This window comes from Micropterus salmoides, unplaced genomic scaffold (genome assembly GCF_014851395.1).
Source record: "Micropterus salmoides isolate LMB-PRFRI ecotype aquatic unplaced genomic scaffold, ASM1485139v1 Ms_hic_scaffold_13, whole genome shotgun sequence".
NCBI lineage: Eukaryota > Metazoa > Chordata > Actinopteri > Centrarchiformes > Centrarchidae > Micropterus > Micropterus salmoides.
The window spans coordinates 9,769,366-9,790,685 of NW_024040374.1; the positions used below are offsets into that span (position 1 = coordinate 9,769,366).

General features: G+C 40.1%; 1 protein-coding gene across 1 annotated transcript; it reads left to right on the forward strand.

Moving 5' to 3' along the window:
* The first annotated feature begins 2,973 nt into the window (after positions 1 to 2,973).
* Positions 2,974 to 20,989, forward strand: rexo1 (REX1, RNA exonuclease 1 homolog). The gene is made up of 16 exons (XM_038715411.1): positions 2,974 to 3,332; positions 4,255 to 6,113; positions 6,249 to 6,350; positions 7,737 to 7,947; positions 8,085 to 8,233; positions 8,425 to 8,562; positions 8,833 to 8,956; positions 9,220 to 9,345; positions 11,570 to 11,710; positions 11,817 to 11,930; positions 12,073 to 12,146; positions 12,519 to 12,629; positions 12,835 to 12,950; positions 13,110 to 13,248; positions 14,475 to 14,595; positions 19,783 to 20,989. Exons 1-16 carry the CDS (start codon positions 3,143 to 3,145, stop codon positions 19,869 to 19,871), a joined length of 3,804 nt encoding a protein of 1,267 aa, XP_038571339.1. The 5' UTR covers positions 2,974 to 3,142; the 3' UTR covers positions 19,872 to 20,989.
* Positions 20,990 to 21,320: the final 331 nt, after the last annotated feature.

Sequence of the window (21,320 nt, forward strand, 5' to 3'; positions counted from 1 at the left end):
TCTCATCAGCATAAATATGAAAAGAAATGCCATGTTTATGGATAATATGTCCAAGGGGAAGCAGATACAAGGAAAACAAAATGGGTCCTAAGACCGACCCCTGAGGCACACCATATTTAACTGGACAGAACGAGGAGACATAGTTGTTTACAGACACGCAAAACTTCCTATTTGACAGGTAGGATGAAAACCATTCTAGAGCAGTACCAGAGATCCCCACCCAGTGCCTCAGTCTGTCTAACATGATGTTGTGATCAGTGGTATCAAAAGCAGCGCTAAGGTGCAGGAGTACCAGGACTGAGCACATGCCTTCATCAGCAGACATTAAAAGGTCATTGGTGACTTTAAGCAGGGCAGTCTCAGTGCTGTGGTACTTCCTGAAACCAGACTGAAACTTTTCAAATAATTTGTTATTTTCCAGTGAGCAGCTGTTTGGACACAATTCTTTCTAGAATCTTTGCAATAAAAGGCAGTTTTGAAGTTGGTCTAAAATTATGTGGGAGGGAGGGATCTAAACCAGGTTTCTTTAAAAGTGGGTTCACACAAGCCGTTTTTAAAATAATCAGGGACACAACCAGTAGATAGGGAGCTGTTGAAAACAGAGATCAAATGGGGCCCAACAGAATGAGGGAATGTCTTGTGGAGGAATGGTGTTCAACCGTCCAATAGAGTTGCACAGACTTGGTAAGGAGCACTGAAGCCTTTCTGGAGGCTCTTGGTGGCCTAACTTCATACTTTAATTTGTCACCCATCTGTAGTTAGTGGTCAGTGGTGGGATGTAATTACATTTACTCAAGTGCTGTACTTAAACACAAATTTGAGGTACTTTACTTGACTTGAATATTTCCATTTATACTTTTACTTAACTACATTTGTCTGACAGCTTTAGTAACTAGATAGCTTTCAGATTACAATTTTTCCATACCCTTCCTGTCCAGTGAAAACCATGCATCTCCAAAGTGAGTAATGTTTCTGTTAAACTAAAAGATTGTGTTCCTTTATTAATAAGATTTTTTTAATTACAAACATAAGATAAAGAGGGAAACAATCAACCGTGTGAGCCTCAGATCATGAGATTCAACTCTCAGATCTGAAGATGATCAAGTGAATTTTACTTCTGCGTGTACATCAATGTTTTGACTCAGTGGTCTACACAAATTTAAAATCACTCTTGTATAATTTGGTGTGTATTGTGTTGTGTTTTGATAACATTGTTTAAACTCCATTTGCTAAATTGCTTATTTTTTCCCTGTAAAGAAATGCCTTTTATGACTTCTATTATATCTGATAAAATAGGGATAGTAATATGACCCAAGTTACAGGACATTCTATGCAGCAGGATCTAAACACATCCCATTTCAAATTTGACTAAATATTTTTAAAGGAGCCTGAGACAGTTCGTCAGGTGTTTCATTGTCTCTGGACGCTTTGCCTTATATAGTTATTTAACAACTCAAATTATTAGTGCAATACATTGTTTGTTTATATATATATATATATATATATATATATATAGAAAAGGATCAAATGAACCAGGTAAACTCAGCAAGTACCAATGCATAAGTAGTGATAAGAATGATAACTGAATAAAAAGTAAAATAAAAGTATAGAAAAAAATTAAAACTAGGTTAAAAAAAAGGTAATTAATGCAATAATAGCAGTAAAAGCATAGGTAAAAAACATAAACAAAGGAACATATACAGAGGATTATAAAATAGATATACAACAACTTTATACATTTCTTTTTATAACCAATTTAACAGAGTAGAAATTAATAGTATTTGGCATACCGTTCAGTTCTCCTTTGTGTAAAGATAATGTCTCCATTAAAACAGAAACATTTAATATGTGACTAATGACCCCTCCAAAACAAAACATGTCTGAGGCTAAAAGAGAAGTAGTGGATCTGACTTTTGAAAACAAGTGTACCTGAAGGCGTGCCAATTACTATGTCACTGATTACCTGCGCAGCGCACATGAGCATCATAATTAGGACTGGATCTAATTAGATCACGTGACTGTCTGGAGTGCACAAAAAGCCTGAGCACCTGTTAAGTCTGAAGTTTGACAGTCAAGCTACAGGTAGGTATCGTGGGGCATTGTAGAAGAGGTTGTAGTTTGTTTTGCTTGTCCGGATTTGGGATTTTCATAACTAGAAACAAAAAATTAAGCCAATGGGTAGTGTTTTAAAAAGTTAAGTAGTTTTTCTAAGACATTTTTATTTTGCTGAAGAAACGTAATTAAACGTTTTTAACTTCAAATAGCCTATATAAAACTAGTGAATGTGCTTATTTCAAGTCGGAGCACTTAAAAATACTAAGTAATGTCAGGCTAATTTCTTGGCAGTTTTAGTTTAGTTTTGTGATTTCAGTTAACCGTTTTCAAGACCCTTAATGGAGTAGTTCGACATTTTTGGGAAAGGCTGTCTATTCGCATCAGCTGCAGCTCCAAAGCTGAAACGAACATGCCACCACATTAGTGTTAAAGATACTCGGGTGACGCTAAGGCCAAAAAGGCAAATAAAATTCCCCAAAATGTTGTGAAACCTGCATGTATGGACGATTATTGCCTTCATTTCCAGGCCATGGGACCCAAGGACTCGATGACTACTCACTGGATACCTGTTAAATAAAATATTGAAACACTTGTCTCATTTATCTTGTAAAACGAGTTGAGGTTGCTTTCAACTCATAATTTCACTACAAGGCGCACACAGGTGTTTCGTCTAATTAACACCGCTGGTTTGCAGAAGGCCAGCAACCCAATAAAGGCGACAAACGTAAATCTTGTGTAGGCATAGTGTTGACTGAAGCACACTCCCCAAATGTTAACACATTTTTGGTTCACAAGTACACTTGTTAAAGGCTTACTTTCTATATTTTTTGGTATGTTTGGGCGTAGACTAGGGTAAAAGGTTTAACTCTTTACGTAGGTTAACCATTAAGCGCACTCTGTGACGTCAAGGAGCGCGACACGTGTGAATTCACGCGAGGTTTCGTCAGCCCTAACCAATCCAACATGGCGCCGTAGGGACGTTGTTATTGTTCTGTCGCTCCTACAAGCTTTGGCAGTGCGATTTAAAAACTACGCAGACAAACGACCAAGTGTGTTCATGCGGGCATGAGAGGAACATCTGGAGATAATGCTAAGATCCACCGGCTTCTTCCGAGGGATTGACTGTCCGTTTTACGCGGAGTACAGCGAAGGCAAAGGAGGCAGAAATGGGTGCAACAGACCGTACTGTCACTTCAGGCACAGCCAGCAAAGACGGTCGTCTTACGGGGCACCGGCAGACGTTAAAAAGCAAAGAGACCTTCAGACCGCACAGAAAGGTGGGGAGTATTACTTTATTAAATCCAAACTTGACTTGAATACTTTGACGTCTTCGCCCGCAGAGTAGGTAGCGAGGACGTGTGAGGAGGACTGGATCACAATGCCGTATCGAAACGGGCTAACGAAACCAAAAACGGTGTAAAGTGAATTTCTGTTACCCTTAGCTGCACTCTGTAAATTACCAGTTCTTACCAGGCATGTCCTGCTGCTGTAAACTGAGCTAAATGCGCAAGAGAACAGATGCATAGTATTAAGTATTTGAACCCCCCCCCCCCCCCCAATACACTAGGACCATCTGCTAAACGAAGCATAAAAAAACAAAACAAGGTACATATAATGTATACATCTATACTAAAGACTACTGAGAGAAAATGGTTACAAATAAAGTAAGGAGACAAGGAAGTTGTAATTGAAAGATCAATACAAAACTTGCGTTTGAGGTAATGGACTAAGTGTCTGCAGGTAGCCGTGTCCGCAGGATAAAATATAGCTATTGTGCATGTACCAGCAAACCAAAGTGTTAGTTGGCACCCAAACTTGTCCCTTCTTATCATGTTCACATCCCTTATAGAGAATCTTCTATAAATATTTTAAATTTATGTATGTATTTATGTAAATATTTATAAGAACTTCTGAGCTGGAACCGTTTGGATAAATTAGACAAGGCAGTACGTTGTGCTCCAGGGATTGCTGTGGTGTTAAAATTGAGTGTGTAGCCTTCATTCACTGAATGAATGTTACTTAAAACTTTTATAATTCCAGTGAAAAAGAAACTGTTGTTGCACATTGCGGCCAATGCTTAAAAGGTCAGGACCGGATTAATGCATCCTTAGTTGAAAACTCCCAGAAAAGTGGGTAAGTGGACCTTTTATTATTCTATCTGTCAATTTTATTAAGACTGTTTATCTTGCATCCCTACAGATCAAGGTTATGATCCCTTCAACCCAGAAGTTGTGAGGCCCCAGGTGCAGCAGAATGGAAAGCCAGCTGCCTCAGGAGACCTCAGTGGTGCTCTGGAGTTGGTCAACAAGGCCATCGAGGAGGTCCGCAGCGAGGTGGAGAGGGAGAAGAGGAAGCTCTCTCGGATTGGGGATGAACCGTACAATCCCAGCGGGAGTACCAGTTCATCTTCATCTGATGCTGTTAAAAGTAAAACACCACCTTCACACATGGCCTATGACCCTGGGAGTTATCAGATGACATCAGGAGATTATAATCCCACCCCTGGCTGCAGCAAGTATACCTTGGATTTAGACAACCAGGGGAATAATAGTAACTCTATGGAATATGTTCCTACTTCAGTGAAAAAGCCTTCATCTCGGACACACACACATCAACTCCCCTCTCCTCCCCCAAGTCCAAAGTACTGCAACAGCAAATCCTCTAAGTGTAAATACACTGTGGACAATTCAAAACCATCTACAGATATGGAGTATGACCCGCTGTCCAACTACACGGCAGGAATTGCTGTGCAGCACAAGCGGGACAAGCGGGCACAAGCTGTTAAGACGATGGGAAGTAAGACACACAAAATGCCAGGATCAGATATATCAGATGAGGAGTGTGTTGTGGCTGTGAAAAAAGCACGGCAGAGTGTAGACTCAAAAAAGTACACTTTCTCTGACTCTGATGGGGAGACCTCTGGAACAGAGTATCGACCCACGTCGCTTAGTAATCTTCAGCAGAGAAAAGGCAACAGTGGGTCGCTTTGGGACGCTGTGGGGAAGGAGAGGAAAGAGAGAACTGAGAATTTGCTAAATACACTGACACAGAGGAATAAAGAGGACTCAGCAGGGGACTCGGACATCGAGGAAGATATCAAACGAAAGGACAGCCTAGAGAAAAAGAAGGTGGCTAGTCGAACTAGTCAGGAGAAAAGTGGTAAATTTGAGAAGGAAGTAAACAAAACAGCTGGTAGTAAGAGTAGTAGCAGCAGCAGTAAAGACAAAGGGTCAATAAAGAACTCAAATCAAGACTCTGCAAAGAAGGAGAACAAGAGTCATGGAAAACGAGATGATGGGAAAAACACAGTTAAGGTTAAAACATCTGATAAAGTTCAGAGGGAAGTCAGAGATGAAAAGAGAAGTGATGGTAAGATCAAAACTGTGGAAAAAGTAAAAACGGACTCAAGCAAACGAGATAAAGATACAGAAAATGTTGCAAAGGAAAGCAAGAAACCCAAGATATCAGAGAAGGAAAAGGAACTCGGCAAGTATAAGGACCGCCAACACAAAAATGGTAAACTTGATAGCAGTAAAAGAGAAAAGAATGTAAAGAAAATGAGTAAAAGCAGTTCTAGTAGGCCGAGCAGTAGTAATAACAGTAAAGTTAGCTCTGCGAACAGTAAAGGGAAGGTGAAGCAAAACATCGGCTCATCAAATGGGAAAAGACTTAAAGACAAACGGCAAAGTCTGAGTCTCAGCCATGCTGATCTGTTTGGAGACGATAGCCCAGAGGAGGCCGAACCGATAGAGGTGGATGATGACGACGACGAGGAACCCGAAGAATTGCTGGTGAGAAAATCTGCGGATGCTTTAAAGAGGGGACGTCTGAACAAGAGGAAAGCATCAGAGCTGACCCCTTCTTCCTCTGACGATGAGGATGACCGCGGTGAGGTGGGCAGCAGTGCGGGTAAGGACGAGGTCGACTCTGTTGGATTTGACTTCTCTAGTTTCCAAGATGATCTGGACTTTGACTCAGATCCCATGGAGGAGTGTTTGCGGATCTTCAACGAATCCAAGGATGTGAAGATGGAAGACAAAGGAAGGCAAGCTAAACAGGTAGTGTTTCTTTCTCACCATACTGTTGCACTTTAGTCGGCATTTTCATTAACGACATACTGTTTTTTTCAAAGTCATATTACGCAATTGCCAGTTGATGGGATTGAATTAACATGCTGAATTGTGCTCTGTCAGCCCTCTAGGGATTCAGAGGACGAGAAAAGCACAGAGAGCACTTTAACAACTCTCTTTCCTGGTCAAAAGAAGAGAGTCTCCCATTGTGTTGCCAAAGGAAATGTAAGTTTGTCACCTTCTTCATGCCACAGTGCTGTCACGGGGAAAATTTAAGTCCGTCAGCCGTGACAATTGAGAACATCTTTTAATACAAAACATGTTTGTTTACAAAACAGTAATTGTTTAAAAGGAATGCACATTTTGTTACCATGACAACCCAACTTTATCACAGGCAGAATGTTTCAGCAATAGCTCACGACAGGCCGTGGTATACGCGTCTTATATCACAATTATGGGGTGTTGTTCGGCCCGACGCGAAGCAGAGAAAACCAACATACAGTGGTAAAGTAATAGTATTCATGCATCAGATAAGTATTACGACATGGAGATTCCCCTAGCCCTTTTGGTAAGAAGTAGTTTTGTCATCATCACTTGAAGTCAAACTGGTACAACTGTGGTTGATTCTGCATGTCTCTGTGTTGGGAACACAATTCCTTTCCTTGCCATTATGTACATGGGAGCCAAAGGGGGAGCACAGTGAAATTGTTATAGTTCATCACAAGTAGTGCTGGGGTCACTTTGGGAGGCCTGTACAGTTACATTAGAACAAACAAGGAAGTAAACACTGAAAGGATTCTGAAACTACTGGCATAGCACGGGTTTTGTTGGGGATTTCCACTGGTACAGGTTGTAACATTTAAATGCACCGTCATTCTTGACAGGAAGCAATCAGCTGTCTGTGTTTCCTAAACAGTCAGCTGATATAGTTACCGTATAAGGTTGCTTTCGACTCGATGGGCTTCTGGCCTACCCTGTCTATGGCAGTTTCATTAAAGATCCAGTCTGCAGTTTGTTATTTTGTTGTGCTTTTTGGGCCATATAAATTTCAGGTGTAGTCACAGGTTACAGGTAAAGTTATATATTGAAATCAGTATTTATTCATAACTGATTATAAATTAACTGTTTATTATTACATTATTATCATATATATTTAAAACCAAGCAAACTAAAACACATAGGTGTAGAGATAATAAGGTAATATATACAATGAATAAAACACAAACATTTGTTACAGCATTTAAGGAGTCCAACTTTTTAAGATTAGCAATTCTCATAGAGCAGTTGTGCATTCACATTATCATTACCAGAGTGTCAGTCAGGTGTTCCATGGTGAGGTAGCTTATACTGTGTGTACTATATATATATATATATATAACACACACATGTATATGTGTGTATGTATGTATGTATGTATGTATATATATATATATATATATATATATATATATATATATATATATATATATAATATGTTGGGTGCTTACATCAAAACCATCTTGCTGTCACTGACTTCATTTCTAGCACAGGTAGCCAAATAATGACATGACAGCATCATACTTTCCAAATTAAGCTGTCACTTTTTAATAAAATGTGCTTCTGTTTTTTCAGACTGATGCACCTTCGAAGACTGTGGTGCCTCCGTACAGGAGACTCACGGCCCAGGAGGTCTGCTACCAGCGTATGCAGATGGCACAGCAGCAAGCTGCTCAGCTTTCTGCCTCAGTCAAGGCTGCCTCAAAGAGCTCCAGCTCCGGCTTTTCTGGAGAGAGGAAGAGAATAGCGCACCGCCCCAACCCACAGATAACCTCCTCCAAAACAGGTATGAGTTCCTCCACTACTCCATATTGTAGCAGGATTCAGCTTTTGCTTTTATTTTTACATAATCATATCACTGCCCTAATGAAACCTTAAGTACATGTTGTGGTCTCAGTGTTGTTATGGTGTGTGTCTCAATAGGTTCTGCAGATGTTAAACCAGCTGCCAGTCGAGTGTTATCCCCCGGCCAAACCCATCAGACTGTCAAGGCCCAAACCACCGCTGGCATCTTGTCCAAGACCGTGTCCACTGTCATGCAGAAGAGGTTGGCACACACACCCACCATGAAGGTATCCGTCGGCCACAATCTCTCATGCTGCTGATTGTTTTTCTGAACATCTGTTTTATGTTTTGTGTCTGCATATTCTTGCACAACCTTGACAATTTACTGGCAGAGGTGGGCCACCCCTCTAAGGAGAAATAGTTGCTTAATCTGTAGGATGTAATTTACCATTAATGTTCTCTTTTTGTTTTTTTTCAGAGTGGTTCAATGAAGCGCCCTATCATCCCCACTGAGTTTGGGGCCAAAGTTCCCACCAACATCCGCCAGCGCTACCTCAACACTTTCATAGATGAATGTGTCAAATTTTGCCCATCAGAGGACGTTGCCTTCCAGATGGTATGAATAACACTCTTTTCACTAATTGCACACAGAGCTACAACTTTTTTAAATTGTTTATCAGACATTTTTTCTGTCCCAATGTAACTAATATCTAGCTGAGCTTATAAATCATGTATAGTTTTGAAAATGTTTCAACAAAAATTGTTGTTTTCGAAGAGAACGCTACTGCTCAAATCACACCATGGTCTTGAACACAGAGGAGATTCAATAACTGCTTCAGTTGAACAAGTTGTGGTTTTGTCAGTGACAGAGGTTTTACTGTTTCAGGCCCTTGATGAGGAGAAGCTGGTGTATGATCGTAGTAACAGCAAGAACATCTACCTCAATGTCGCTGTCAACACTCTGAAGAAGCTACGCAACAAGAGCATCTCCTGTCCATCGCCTGTCACCAGTGCGTCACTTCAGTCCCTGTTCAGAATAGCTTGCAGTATTTACTCTTATTTAAGCCTACACAAAAAACTAAGGATTGATTGTGCCAGATGTGCCAAATACATGATATCATATGTTATGATACATAGCACAATATCTCATCAGTTTATGTCTTCACATGTGAGCATCAGCATGAAAAGCATTTGACCAGAAATGTGATGGTTGTATCCGGTGTTTAGACTACATTTCAATGGTAACTCTGTGTTTGTGTGTGTTTTTCTGCAGAGGACCCAGGATTAGTTGCAAACAGGAGGGCCCAGTCCCACGAGGAAGTTCTGGGAGGTCGTCTTGCTGCTACAACCAGCTTTACTGTCAACAGGATGGGTAAACAGCAGGAGGAGAAACTCACTGGTATGGGGCAAGTTAACTGTGTCTTCTAATGTGTACTCAGCTAACTCCCACACAGGGCTGCAGTCAAGATGACAAGAAGCCTCATGTTTTCAGTGTTTTCAGTCCTCTTTCTCTAGAATTGTTATTGAACATATTCTTTTTATGTCGTTCCCATTTTTTTCTCTGTTTTTCTTAAGTCACCTGATCACATCCCAGAAATTATACCTCTGATAAAATCAAAAAGCCAAGAGAAGAAAAAAGTACTGAAATATATCTGAAAGAATCTAGTGTCAAGTAGAGACTTGTCTACAGTAACAGTGAAACTGTTCAAATAACCATGTGACAACCTCCTGTTCTGTTTACGGCAAACTCCCTGCCCCATGCCCTGACGTCAGAGGGAATATGTTTGCACGACTGTTGGATTACTGAAAGAAATGTTGAACAGTGCGATGAACAGGAAATTAATTGATAAATCCTTTAAGTCATTTATCAAGTAAAAATACCACTAACACCAGAGAGCTGAAACAATATGTCAATCAACTGAAAATGAATCAGCAACTTTGATAGCCAATTGATAACCAGTTATTCTTAGATGTCACCTTGGCCTGTAGGATATTTAGGAGGGGCATTTTCACAGGTATTTGACGTTTTATAGACCAAATGATTAATAAAGATAGCAAAATTTAAAGTTAATTCATAATAAAAATATTTGTTAGTTGGAGTCTTATTGAAAACATTTGGGTCAAAAGTGTTTGGTATCAATATTTTACAACTTACAGAATAAATTAATTACTGATTTATCAACAAAATAATTTATAGGTTAAATGAATTATGAAAATCATCATATACCTTATTGATTGTATCAGTGTATAAACAGGAAAACGGTCCGTTAGCTTTATCTATACTCCTCCGTAGGGTCTACGTGCGTAGCTAGGCAGGCATTTATGCCGCGTTCGAGACTAGGAACTAGTTCTAGTTGGAAATTTCCCAGTTCCGAGTTGCCTGGAACGCAGCATTATACTTGTGTGTCGGTGTATTCGTCATTCTGCAATTACACCCCCAAACGCTAGTCGGCAGTAGCGCTACAGTGTATAGTCTTTTCAAATGTTATCGACCGAATGGATCACATTCTGATAGTGAAAAGAGTCATTTTGCTTGAGTTGCGACGGTCAAATATATTGATCCACCGTGTTACAGCCGCCGTTTTGGCCAATAGTAAAAGTTACTTCAAAGCATGGACCACTTCCTGTCCAGTCTTGTACCAATCACAGAGCTTAAAGTCCCCGTCAACTCGACATGTAGTTATGCCGCATTCGAAACCAGTCGGAACTGGGATTTTTCCCAGTTGAAACTTCTGACTTCCGACCTCAAAGCATTCCAGGTGCATGGTGGTGCATGACGCCAAAAGTGAACGAAAACCATGGCTGACCGTGACAAAGTACACACAGTTGCACCCTCAGCAGTGTTTTAGGTGTTACTTCAAAGGATGGCAGTTTAACTACAACAACTGACATAAATAACCTATACGTTACTAGTTAACTGTGTACCCCTCTAGCTACATCAGCTGGTAACCCTCAAGTCAGTCAGTGTTGTAGATTACACTTCCTAATGTTTTGGCATTCTTAACAATAACTTTTATGTGTGAGTCTTTACTGTAGCCAGCTACCTAATCGGCCTAACATATTTCTACATCAATGTACATGCAGAACAGGTTTTACTATATGATTGTATATGTATTATTTTAATTTAAATACATGCAAATTTACTTTTTGTTGCCTTTTAGTTTATGGTTTACCATTTACAGTGTGTGCTTCCATGGGTGCTGACATTGTTTTGTGACGTCATTCAGCTGCTACTCGTGAAGTCGGAGTACATATTTTTTCTCCGACTTCAAGTGGCGTTCCAGGATAATTTTTCTAGTTGGAGATCGAAAATTTCCGAGTTCCAAGTCGCCTGGAATGCAGCATTGCATTTTTGAGGAGGTGCACGTCAGGCGACGGCGTAGCCTCTACCTAGCCCCGTAGCCTATGCTGTCACCTACGTCGTTGATTCGACGCAGAAGAATAAATTACACTTAAGGCAACTGGTCAAAGCCCACAACATTTAGCAGGTGTTGAAAGTTTCTTGCAACATACGGATGTCTCTCCACATGCAAAAGTATTTATGGTCAACTTAAAAAACAAACATTTCTCAGCGTTTTTCAGCGTAAGGTTAAGGTTTTAATTGTTGCTCTGTCTCACTCTAGGAGCCAAACTGTACAGAAGGCTGAAGGCGTACCTGATGACGGAGGAGCAGCTCCAGGAGCACGGATACCCGAGAGCAAACCCTGAATCTGCAGGCAAAGCCATCATATATAACCTCCCAGAGAAAAAGCCCATTTCAGACCGTGAGTGAGCCCACAACTCTAATGGCCAGTATCCAATTACGTTAACATCAGTTTGTGTTCCAGCAATTATTTGACTTTCAGCTCACACTCTGTAATGTATTTTCAGCATTCAGCAAGATATGCTGTCGATGTGGAGCAGAGTATAAGATCAATGTCAATGGCAACTGTATACGGAAAGAGGAATGTAGCTTTCACTGGGGACGATTGCGGAGAAATAAAGGTAAGTTTGTTTGCAATTATTTAGCGTTAATAAACATAAATATTGAATGAATGAATGCAGATTTCATTCCCTCTCCCCAACCCTCTTTTATAAACTGTAATTTACCTGTGTCTCTGTCCGACTCATTTCTCTTCTCTTTCAGTCGCTGGAGGCTGGGAGACCAGCTACAGCTGCTGTGCTGCGGCTGTGGGAACGCCTGGCTGCCAAGTTTCCAAGGTATCATCCTTTGCAAGCCAACAGCTATTCGTTTTTCTTCTTTTCAATTTATAGAAGTGAAATATATGAGCTGTCATGACTTAGTGGTTTAATGTAATCTTAAAATGTGGCATTTTGAAAGATAAACTACATTCACATATACAATTGAACAATTTAATGTAAAAGCAGCTAATGGAGAAAGTTTAAAAAGCACTTTAAATTACACATCTTGGTTACTGGTTCTATGATTGTCTGACAATAGACTAATAATCATTATCCCTCAGCCTTTGCCCTTCAAGGACTTCCAGGATATCTTACAATAACTATCCATTTAAACTTTTAAAACATGTTTGATAAACAACCCCATGCTTGAAACATTTCATATTCCCACAGCAACACGTTCAGGACGGGCGTAAAGAGTCATTTGATGGCTACGTCACAACGTTTAGTAAAACTCTCCCAGCAGATGGCAATGGAGGGGTGTTTGCTTTGGACTGTGAGATGGTGAGTCAGACAGAGATGTTTACCTAAGGGAAAAACTCTCATCTACTTGCACAACTAGCCTTAAACTGCCATCTTTTGTGTGTGTGATTTTAGATTTGCTTTATTATAGGCCAGTGGGGCCTAATGGGACATAGAGAGTCGCTCAGTGCTCATTCTTATGCTGCATGCATGTGTATATTATGTTTTTTTCTCCCCTCTGAAACAGTGTTACACAAGGCAGGGCCTGGAACTGACAAGGGTGACAGTCATTGACTCTGAGATGAAAGTCATCTACGATACATTTGTCAAACCTGAAAGCAAAGTGGTTGATTACAACACACGGTGAGTTTCTCTCACTTGACACTGTGTGGCTCGTGTGTGCTATTGAATTTAACTTGTAATGAAAGTAACTGTCAGTTATACCCCTGTCTTAAATTTGTCTTTGACGCAGTCATAGGACTGTAAAGGCGGTATAAACTGAATGTCGCATATCTCTCACAGATTTTCAGGTGTGACGGCGGAGGACTTGGAGAGCGTCACCATTAGTCTGAGAGATGTTCAGGCCGTGCTGCTCAGTATGTTCAGTGCTGAATCCATCCTCATAGGACACAGTCTGGAGAGCGACCTGCTTGCTCTGAAGGTACTGTGGCACGGCAGTAATCTTCAAGACTTTTTATTTGACGCTTTTGAAATGATGATTCATACAATGTTTGCATTTCCCACAAAACCATTGTCTGCTGCCCGTTACTGATGTGATATCAGCTATGCTTTCGTGACAAACAAAGAGGAATCCCCTTATCAATCACTTTGCACTACACCTTTACTTTATTTTCACTTCCTGAGAAAAATTATAAATTGTTTAAATTATTGAAGTATAAACATAAAGACTGTATTAGGCAAGATATTTATTGTAAAAATATTAAATGGGGGATATTTAATAAATACACACATTTTTGAAAGTCACATATTGGCCGGGGTGTTTTGTGAAACTGTGTAAAATGTAAAAAAGCTAAAATTATTTTAAAGGAAATTGTCTAGGCTTTACTTAATTCTTTATTTGATTTAGACAAAATTGTTGAGAATCACCACAAGTAGTTCTTCACTAACTTTAGTGGACAAATTTTAATGATAACTGGGTCAAGTGAAACTCAGCACATATGAGGAAGTCTTCAGGTGCAGAGCAGTACAGTAAAACATTGTGAAATTACAATCAGGAAGTAACTCGAGAAGATTCTTGCTTTAACGGGAGAATCAGCTTATTCATTAGCCTTAGTTCCAGGCTGATACACTGAGTTGCTACTGCTTTGCCTGTGCTAAAAGAAAACCCTGAAGTTATGTAGGGATCAGGAAAAAATCGATTCACTGAAGTATCATGATTCTTTATTTTACGATTTTTTGATCACAGAAATCATTCATTGCTATGATTATATTAATTATCATTATAGCATTACATATTAAATTATTATGAATTTATTAGTACACATTATACAATTAATTAAATTAATGAATTTAATTAAATAAGAGCAGGAATAGCTAAATATAGCCATTTACTTCAAATTCATTTTATTTACCACTTTTGTATGCAGTATAGCAAAGAAATAAAACTCAGACAGACTGTGATCTGCATTGTTTTTGGATAAATGACGCATGATATACAGCCTCTAGAAGTGTATGATTCAACTTTTCCCATGGTCTAGTGTTAAAGAAGAAAAGAAAAATCATACTATCAAATCGCAATATATGTCAAATCGCAATACATATCGAATCGGCACCCACATATCATGATGGAATCGAAATAGGAGGTAAGCATATTGTCCCAGCCCTAATCTCTGTCCCCCTCTTTCTGTCTGTCTCTCTTGCCTCCAGCTAATCCACAGTTCAGTTGTAGACACGGCCATCGTGTTCCCTCACCGCCTCGGCTTGCCCTACAAACGTGCCTTGAGGAACCTGATGGCCGACCACCTCAAGCGCATCATTCAGGACAACGGTGAGAAAATCACACAGAATTCGACAAAAGTTATCATAAACATGTTTTAATTATCCATCACTTTTTTTGTTGACATGTTTCTTTGTCCAAAAATCATAGTACCGCAAACACCTAATACGTGTTATTTCATTATGCTGTTTATGCTTTCAGGTTTATTTGCATTCAGGCATTAAACAAATAGATGTTGTTCTAGCTAGTGATAGTAAAATTAGAAAAGCATTTAAAACTGTGTATGGAAATAATTTCATGAATTATGACTTAAGGTCTGTTAGGATTTAAATAAGTAAACCATTAAATCCCAGCAAATTGAGAAACCATTTGAGTCCTAATACTGTGTAAAAATGTTTTCTTTTTTTCTTAGAGTATTTCTTTCCTATTACACATACATAATAACCTGTCAGATAAACATGGCCCTAGTTACACAAACAGACCCTCTCCTCTGCATGCCACACACATTTATGCCGTAGAGCAAAATCACATAATCTTGTAACCGACTCCTGCCAAAATCCATGTAAACAACAAACAGCTACAGAATGACTGAGTGATCAGTCTGCATCAGTTAATCTTTTATTTGTTGAGCATATTTCACTGAAGCATAACCAGCAGATTTACAGATATGCCAAGTTAACATTAATCTCAAACAAAATTACAGTCAATTTATAGTTTTTGTATGAACATTAAATCATAAATATTACATCAAATGTTTTAATGAGCTTTATAGGCCCACAGCTGACGCTGTTCCTTTACCAAGGTCTCGCTTTATAAAGAACGCAGGGCAAACCTTTGGCCAAAAAGAAACAATTTTAGAAATTTTTTTTTTTTTTTTTTTAGAAAGTCGTAACAGATAATAGAAATAAAAAATACAATAGGATTCTTAGTAGGGTTGCAACAGTATGAGATTGTCGTAGTACAATAATCATCAAATATCAGGATATCATGGCATACAGTATAACACAGTTATTATTATCAGTTACAGTGGCCTTTAAATTAATGAAAACAGAGTTTTTTGGTTTGACAAACGCTTTTTTATAATTTCACAAAGTATAATGTCCTGACTGAGATACAACTGTGATATAGACTTTTTTTTTTTTATTTCTTTACTAATACTGTAGAATTCAATACCATAGATAAGAAAATGTACATTCATACCACAGTATATTGCTGCAACCATACTTACAGGTTGAAAATAAATAAATCAATGCAGTGCAGTAAGCCTCACGAATTTAAAGTAAATTGTAGTAAATGCCAAATCATAAATGTAAATGCGTGGTGCATCACATCATATCCAGAAGATGTTTTTGTATGTCTTGAATCGGCTGGCAATGTTTATGTAATTTAGGATTAAGTTTATTCTCCTGTCTGGCGTCCAACCTATTTTGGATATTTTGATAATCCTCCGCTACATGCTATCCAGTTTGACTGCACCACATCCATGTCTCCAGCTGATGGCACTCATGCACACTGTGTCAACTGAAGCAGGAGTGTAAAATCCATTTTCAGCACAGTTTGCTGCTGAAACGTCTCAACTTTAGAAAGCCTTGTTTTTCCATCACTAATCAAGATGTTTCCCTGAAATATTAAGGCCTATCTGTTTCAGAGTCAAAGATTCCTAAAGATGGCCTTTGGGAAATGTAACACTTAGTGACTTTGGTGATGCCCTGACTTTTCATCTAGCGCCACCATGCAGTTGATATTTATGATTTAAGTGAAATGTCTTGACAACTATTGGATAGATTTTCCATTAAATTGTGTATAAACATTTATGTCTCTCTCAGGATAAATTGAAATAACGTCGGTGATCATTAAACTTTTCATCCACCGCCATCATCAGGTCAAAAAAGCAATGTGTTCGATACATTTATGACCAAATACCTAAGGACATTCTCATCAGCCTCAGCTGAACTGAACATAGTGTTTAATGCTAATTATCAAATGTTAGCAAACATTATACTGGCTAAACACCAAAATGTTAACATTTAGCTCAAAGCACTGCTCTGCTGAAGTACAGCCTACGCTTTGCATGGCTGTAGACTTTTCTTCTTAAAGGTTCAGTGTGTAAGATTTAGTGGCATCTAGTGGTGAAGGTTGTGAATTGTCGCTAACTTTTCAGTCTACCACTGCCCCCTAACCTTTGAAAGAGCATAGGACAGCTGCGGTTGCTGACACAGCACAAAAGGTGTCTCTTCTGAGAAAGCAGAGAGTGGCCAGTCAAGAAATGAGGTTCCTTCAGGTATATTTATTAAGAAATTATATTTACTTAATTATTCAGTAAATTATTCATATGTTAGTGCGTCTCACACTTCACACTGCTACTGGCAATATTTCTCTCCAACGTGCAACCGCGACACAGAGCTCTCCGGCAAAAGGTGGAGGTATCTGTTTTTATATCAACAATGGCTGGTGTACCGACGTGACAGTGATTCAGCAGCACTGTTCTCCTGATCTGGAATTTTTTATCATTTAACTGTAAACCTTTTTACTCTCCCTGTGAGTTTGCTTCATTCACTGGTTGGTGTTTACATTCCACCGCAGGCCAACATGCAGGACGCACAGTGCATGCTGGCCGACCGGATACTGTATGTGGAGCAGACAAATCCCTTGTTATTGTTCTTCAGCCAAGAACTCACCACAGTTGCTACACCACAGTTAGCAGTGCCTATCACGCCGTCCCCCGCGCTCCACTGGGACACTAATCATGTCATGGTCCACCTGATTCCTGCATACAGACAGAATCTAAAACTCTGTAAACCTGTGGTGAGGACTTCAAAAAAATGGACCAGTGAAGCTGTAGAGGATCTTCAGGTGTGTTTGGACTGCACTGACTGGGACGTTTTCAGAACTGCTACCAACAGTCTGGATGAGTTTATTGATGCTGAGACGTCCTACATCGGCTTCTGAGGACAGCTGTATACCAACACGGACCAGGGTGAGTTATAACAATGACAAACCCTGGTTTACAGCAAAACTCAGACAGCCGAGGTTGGAAAAGGAGGAGGCATTTAGGAGTGGGGACAGGGTCAGGTTTAAGGAGTCAAAGTACAGGTTTAGCAAAGTGGTGCGAGATGCTAAACGACTGTACTCAGAGTGGCTAAAGGACCAGTCCTCTGCAAATGATGCTGCTTCTGTCCCTCTCTCCATCTCAGAGAGGTATGTCAACAGACTATTCAGGAGGCAGAAACCCCACAAAGCAGCTGGGCCGGACTGTATCTCCCCATCCACCCTGAAGCACTGTGCTGATCAGCTGTCTCCGGTGTTCAGATATTTTTAACACCTCACTGGAGACATGCCATGTGCCAGCCTGCTTCAAAGCCTCCACCATCATCCCTGTCCCCAAGAAACCAAGGATCACAGGACTAAATGACTACAGACCCGCCGCCCTGACCTCTGTAGTAATGAAGTCTTTTGAGTGCCTTGTGTTGTCCCACAGACCCACTCCTGAACCCCCTAAAGTTCGCCTACAGAGCCAACAGGTCTGTAGACGACGCAGTAAACATGGCCCTTCACTTCATCCTTCAGCACCTGGACTCCCCAGGAACCTACGCCAGGATCTTGTTTGTGGATTTCAGCTCTGCTTTCAACACCATTATCCCGGCCCAGCTGCAGGACAAGCTCTCCCAGCTGAACGTGCCTGACTCCACCTGCAGGTGGATCACAGACTTCCTGACGGACAGCAAGCAGCACGTGAAGATGGGAAAACATGCCTCTGATTCCAGGACCATCAGCACCAGTTCCCCTCAAGGCTGCGTTCTTTCCCCTCTGCTCTTCTCCCTGTATACCAACAGCTGCACCTCCAGTCACCAGTCCGTCAAGCTCCTGAGACTAGCTGCAGACTGGAAGAAGCTTTTTTTCCTGGTGAGAGGTTTTCGTCCTGATGGACCGCAGCCTCTTGCCAGAGGGGAGAGTCTGAAACAGTTTGTGTCCAGGGTGGGAGGGGTCAACAGCAATCTTTCCTGCTCGCTTCAGAGTTCTGGAGGTGTACAGTTCCTGAAGAGATGGAAGATTGCAGCCAATAACCTTCTCTGCAGAGCGAATGACACGTTGCAGCCTACCTTTGTCCCCGGCAGTGGCAGCAGTGTACCAGATGGGTGATGGAGGAGGTGAGGATGGACTCAATGATGGTGGTGTAGAGGTGCACCATCATTGTCTTTGGCAGACTGAACAACTTCAGCTGCCTCAGGAAGTACATCCTCTGCTGGGCCTTTTTGGTGAGGGAGGTGATGTTCAGCTCCCACTTGAGGTCCTGGGAGATGATGGTGCCCAGGAAGCAGAAGGAGTCCACAGTGGTGACGGGAGTCACACAGGATGATGGGGGAGGGGGAGGCTGGGCTCTTTCTACAATCTACGATCATCTCCACTGTCTTCTGAGCATTGAACTTCAGACTGTTCTGGCTGCACCAGGTCACCAGATGGTCAATCTCTCACCTGTAGGCTGAATGGCCCAATGAGGGTGGTGTCATCCACAATCTTCATTAACAAGCCAAGGTCCCCCACTGACACTCAAATAAGGCAAATGTCTGTGCACGTCTAAATTTTACTTCATTTCATATCATGCACAAACCTGGCACATTGCGTTCATCGTTGTTGTTCTATATTTTTCTATTTTGTCAATTTATAAATTTATGTTCACAATATTCTCTTCTGTTGCAATACGTCTGCACAACACAAACCGGAGTAATGCACATGTAAATATCCGCCCCATTGTTCCTGAGTCCTGCGCTTTTCCGACTGAGCTAACCCACGTCTATGTATGTCAATATTATGTGTCATATTCTCACCCACCATCTAATGTTTGAAAATATTGCTCCGATGCAAAACTTATTTGCCGGAAGGGGGGACCCGCGGTTATGGAGCTATATATGGCTCATTCTAAGGTAATAAAAACATAGCAGTTCATAATGTAAGGTCTTTATACATCACTGAAAACATAGTTATGGATATTATATTGTATTTCTGTCAATAACTCCTCAGAAATATTACACACTAAACCTTTAACATCATCTTTAACAACATCAACACAACATTTTTTTCATTAAGTAATTCTTATTGTGTATTGTTTCCATATTACTAGAAAGTTAACATTAATCTGTGTTAATCTAATGGAAACTGGTGTTCTACTGCAGCTTTTCACATGTTCAGTGTGGCATTATTTAAGTAACAAAAACCTGTCATTTGTTCATGTGTTTCCAGTGGAGGGCCACGACTCGAGCGAAGATGCGTCTGCCTGCATGGAGCTGATGATTTGGAAGATCAAGGAGGATGCAAAGGTCAAAAGATGACCTCTGACCCCTCTACTCCACTTTCCTCAGTTCAACTTCCTGCCTTCCTGTTGGTTGCAGGGAGACAGAGAAGTTCAGGGGACCTGCACCTGCTCTCACAGAGTTACGGTCAGAGAGTCGGAGGGAGGGATGATTCAGCACAGTTGGAAGTTTTCAGCAGAAAAAGCACCTACTGTTGTTGCTACCTACTGGACTGAGTAAGAGAACTGCCAGTTCCTTCAAAGCAATAAAAGCCCAAATTAACAGTGTTTTCATTTGCTTTTTGGTATTTCAGTTCTAAATAATGTTAGTTAAAATGTATTTTTGTTTATTTGGGCAGTGTCTTTTAAGGTCTCAAACAGTATATCAGTGAAACCTTTCTATAGAAGAACTACTTAAAATGCCAGGGCATTGTCCGCTGAACAATGATGATTAATATGATATTCATGCCAGGCTGTATCTTCAGCCTAAATTGCACTATAGAAACGCTCTTGTTGTATAGGGCCCAAGTCTGAGTACCTCATCTGTGTTATAAAACATTCACTTCTAATGAATAACACGTTACTTTTTCTTAGTTACACTTAAGTGCATTTATGTCTTAGTCTGTCGAACATTGCTATGTAAATGCACTTGTGTTTTTCACATTGCACCTCGTTACCTGTCACTGATGCTCTGTTTAAGGTGCGGCTCCTATCGAGTTGTTGGTTGGCTCTCAAACCTGACTAATCCTATAATACTTGATCATATGAAAGAAAGTGTCTGCAACCTACTTATTTGGTATAGTTGATGGAATATATGACTGTATTTTATAGTTCAGACCAAATACTGATTATATCCACCGCTGTGTCTGTGTCATGTGCACTGCATGAAATAAAGCAACAGGAATCGTTGTGATAGCAGGTATGTCATGTTATTCCTCCATTAAAAAAATTAGGTTTGGTGTTGTTGAATTAGGCCTGGTTTATTAATTAAAGACAATTAATCATTTAGTGAGTGCCAGCTAACCAATGCTGTTTTATGTTGAAAACGACTGAAAGAATACTCGAGTTCTGTAAATATACGCTGTAAGCTGTTTCTTTTTGTATTTGTTCATTTTTTGTTGTTTAACTTTTTCTATTAAAAGGTATTAGTTAAAAGAAGATGTTGCTTTGCTGTCTTTAAGTCTCAACAGTCTGTACATCTGCAGAGATATTTGTGCTTTACTTTCCATTTTATGCTACTTTATACTTGTACTCCACTACATTTCAGAGGGAAGTATTGTACTTATTGCACTACATTTGTCCGACATACAGCTTTAGTTGCTGGTTATTTGGCTCAGAAACAAAAAATAAGATTCCCCTGCTGCCTTAAAATTGGGAGTTAACTGAACTTCAGTTGAATAATAAGTCTTAGTTTCACAACTCATTAGACAACTTTGAACTGAGTTAAGTAAGATATTAAGTTGAATCAACAACTGTAAAGTCACACTGA

Excerpts from the sequence above, each read along its gene's own strand:
- rexo1 (XM_038715411.1), top strand. The coding sequence starts at position 3,143 with ATGCTAAGATCCACCGGCTTCTTCCGAGGGATTGACTGTCCGTTTTAC. Across the intron at positions 8,234-8,424 it reads CACACACACCCACCATGAAG|AGTGGTTCAATGAAGCGCCC; the intron begins GTATCCGTCGGC and ends GTTTTTTTTCAG. Across the intron at positions 12,630-12,834 it reads TTGCTTTGGACTGTGAGATG|TGTTACACAAGGCAGGGCCT; the intron begins GTGAGTCAGACA and ends CCTCTGAAACAG.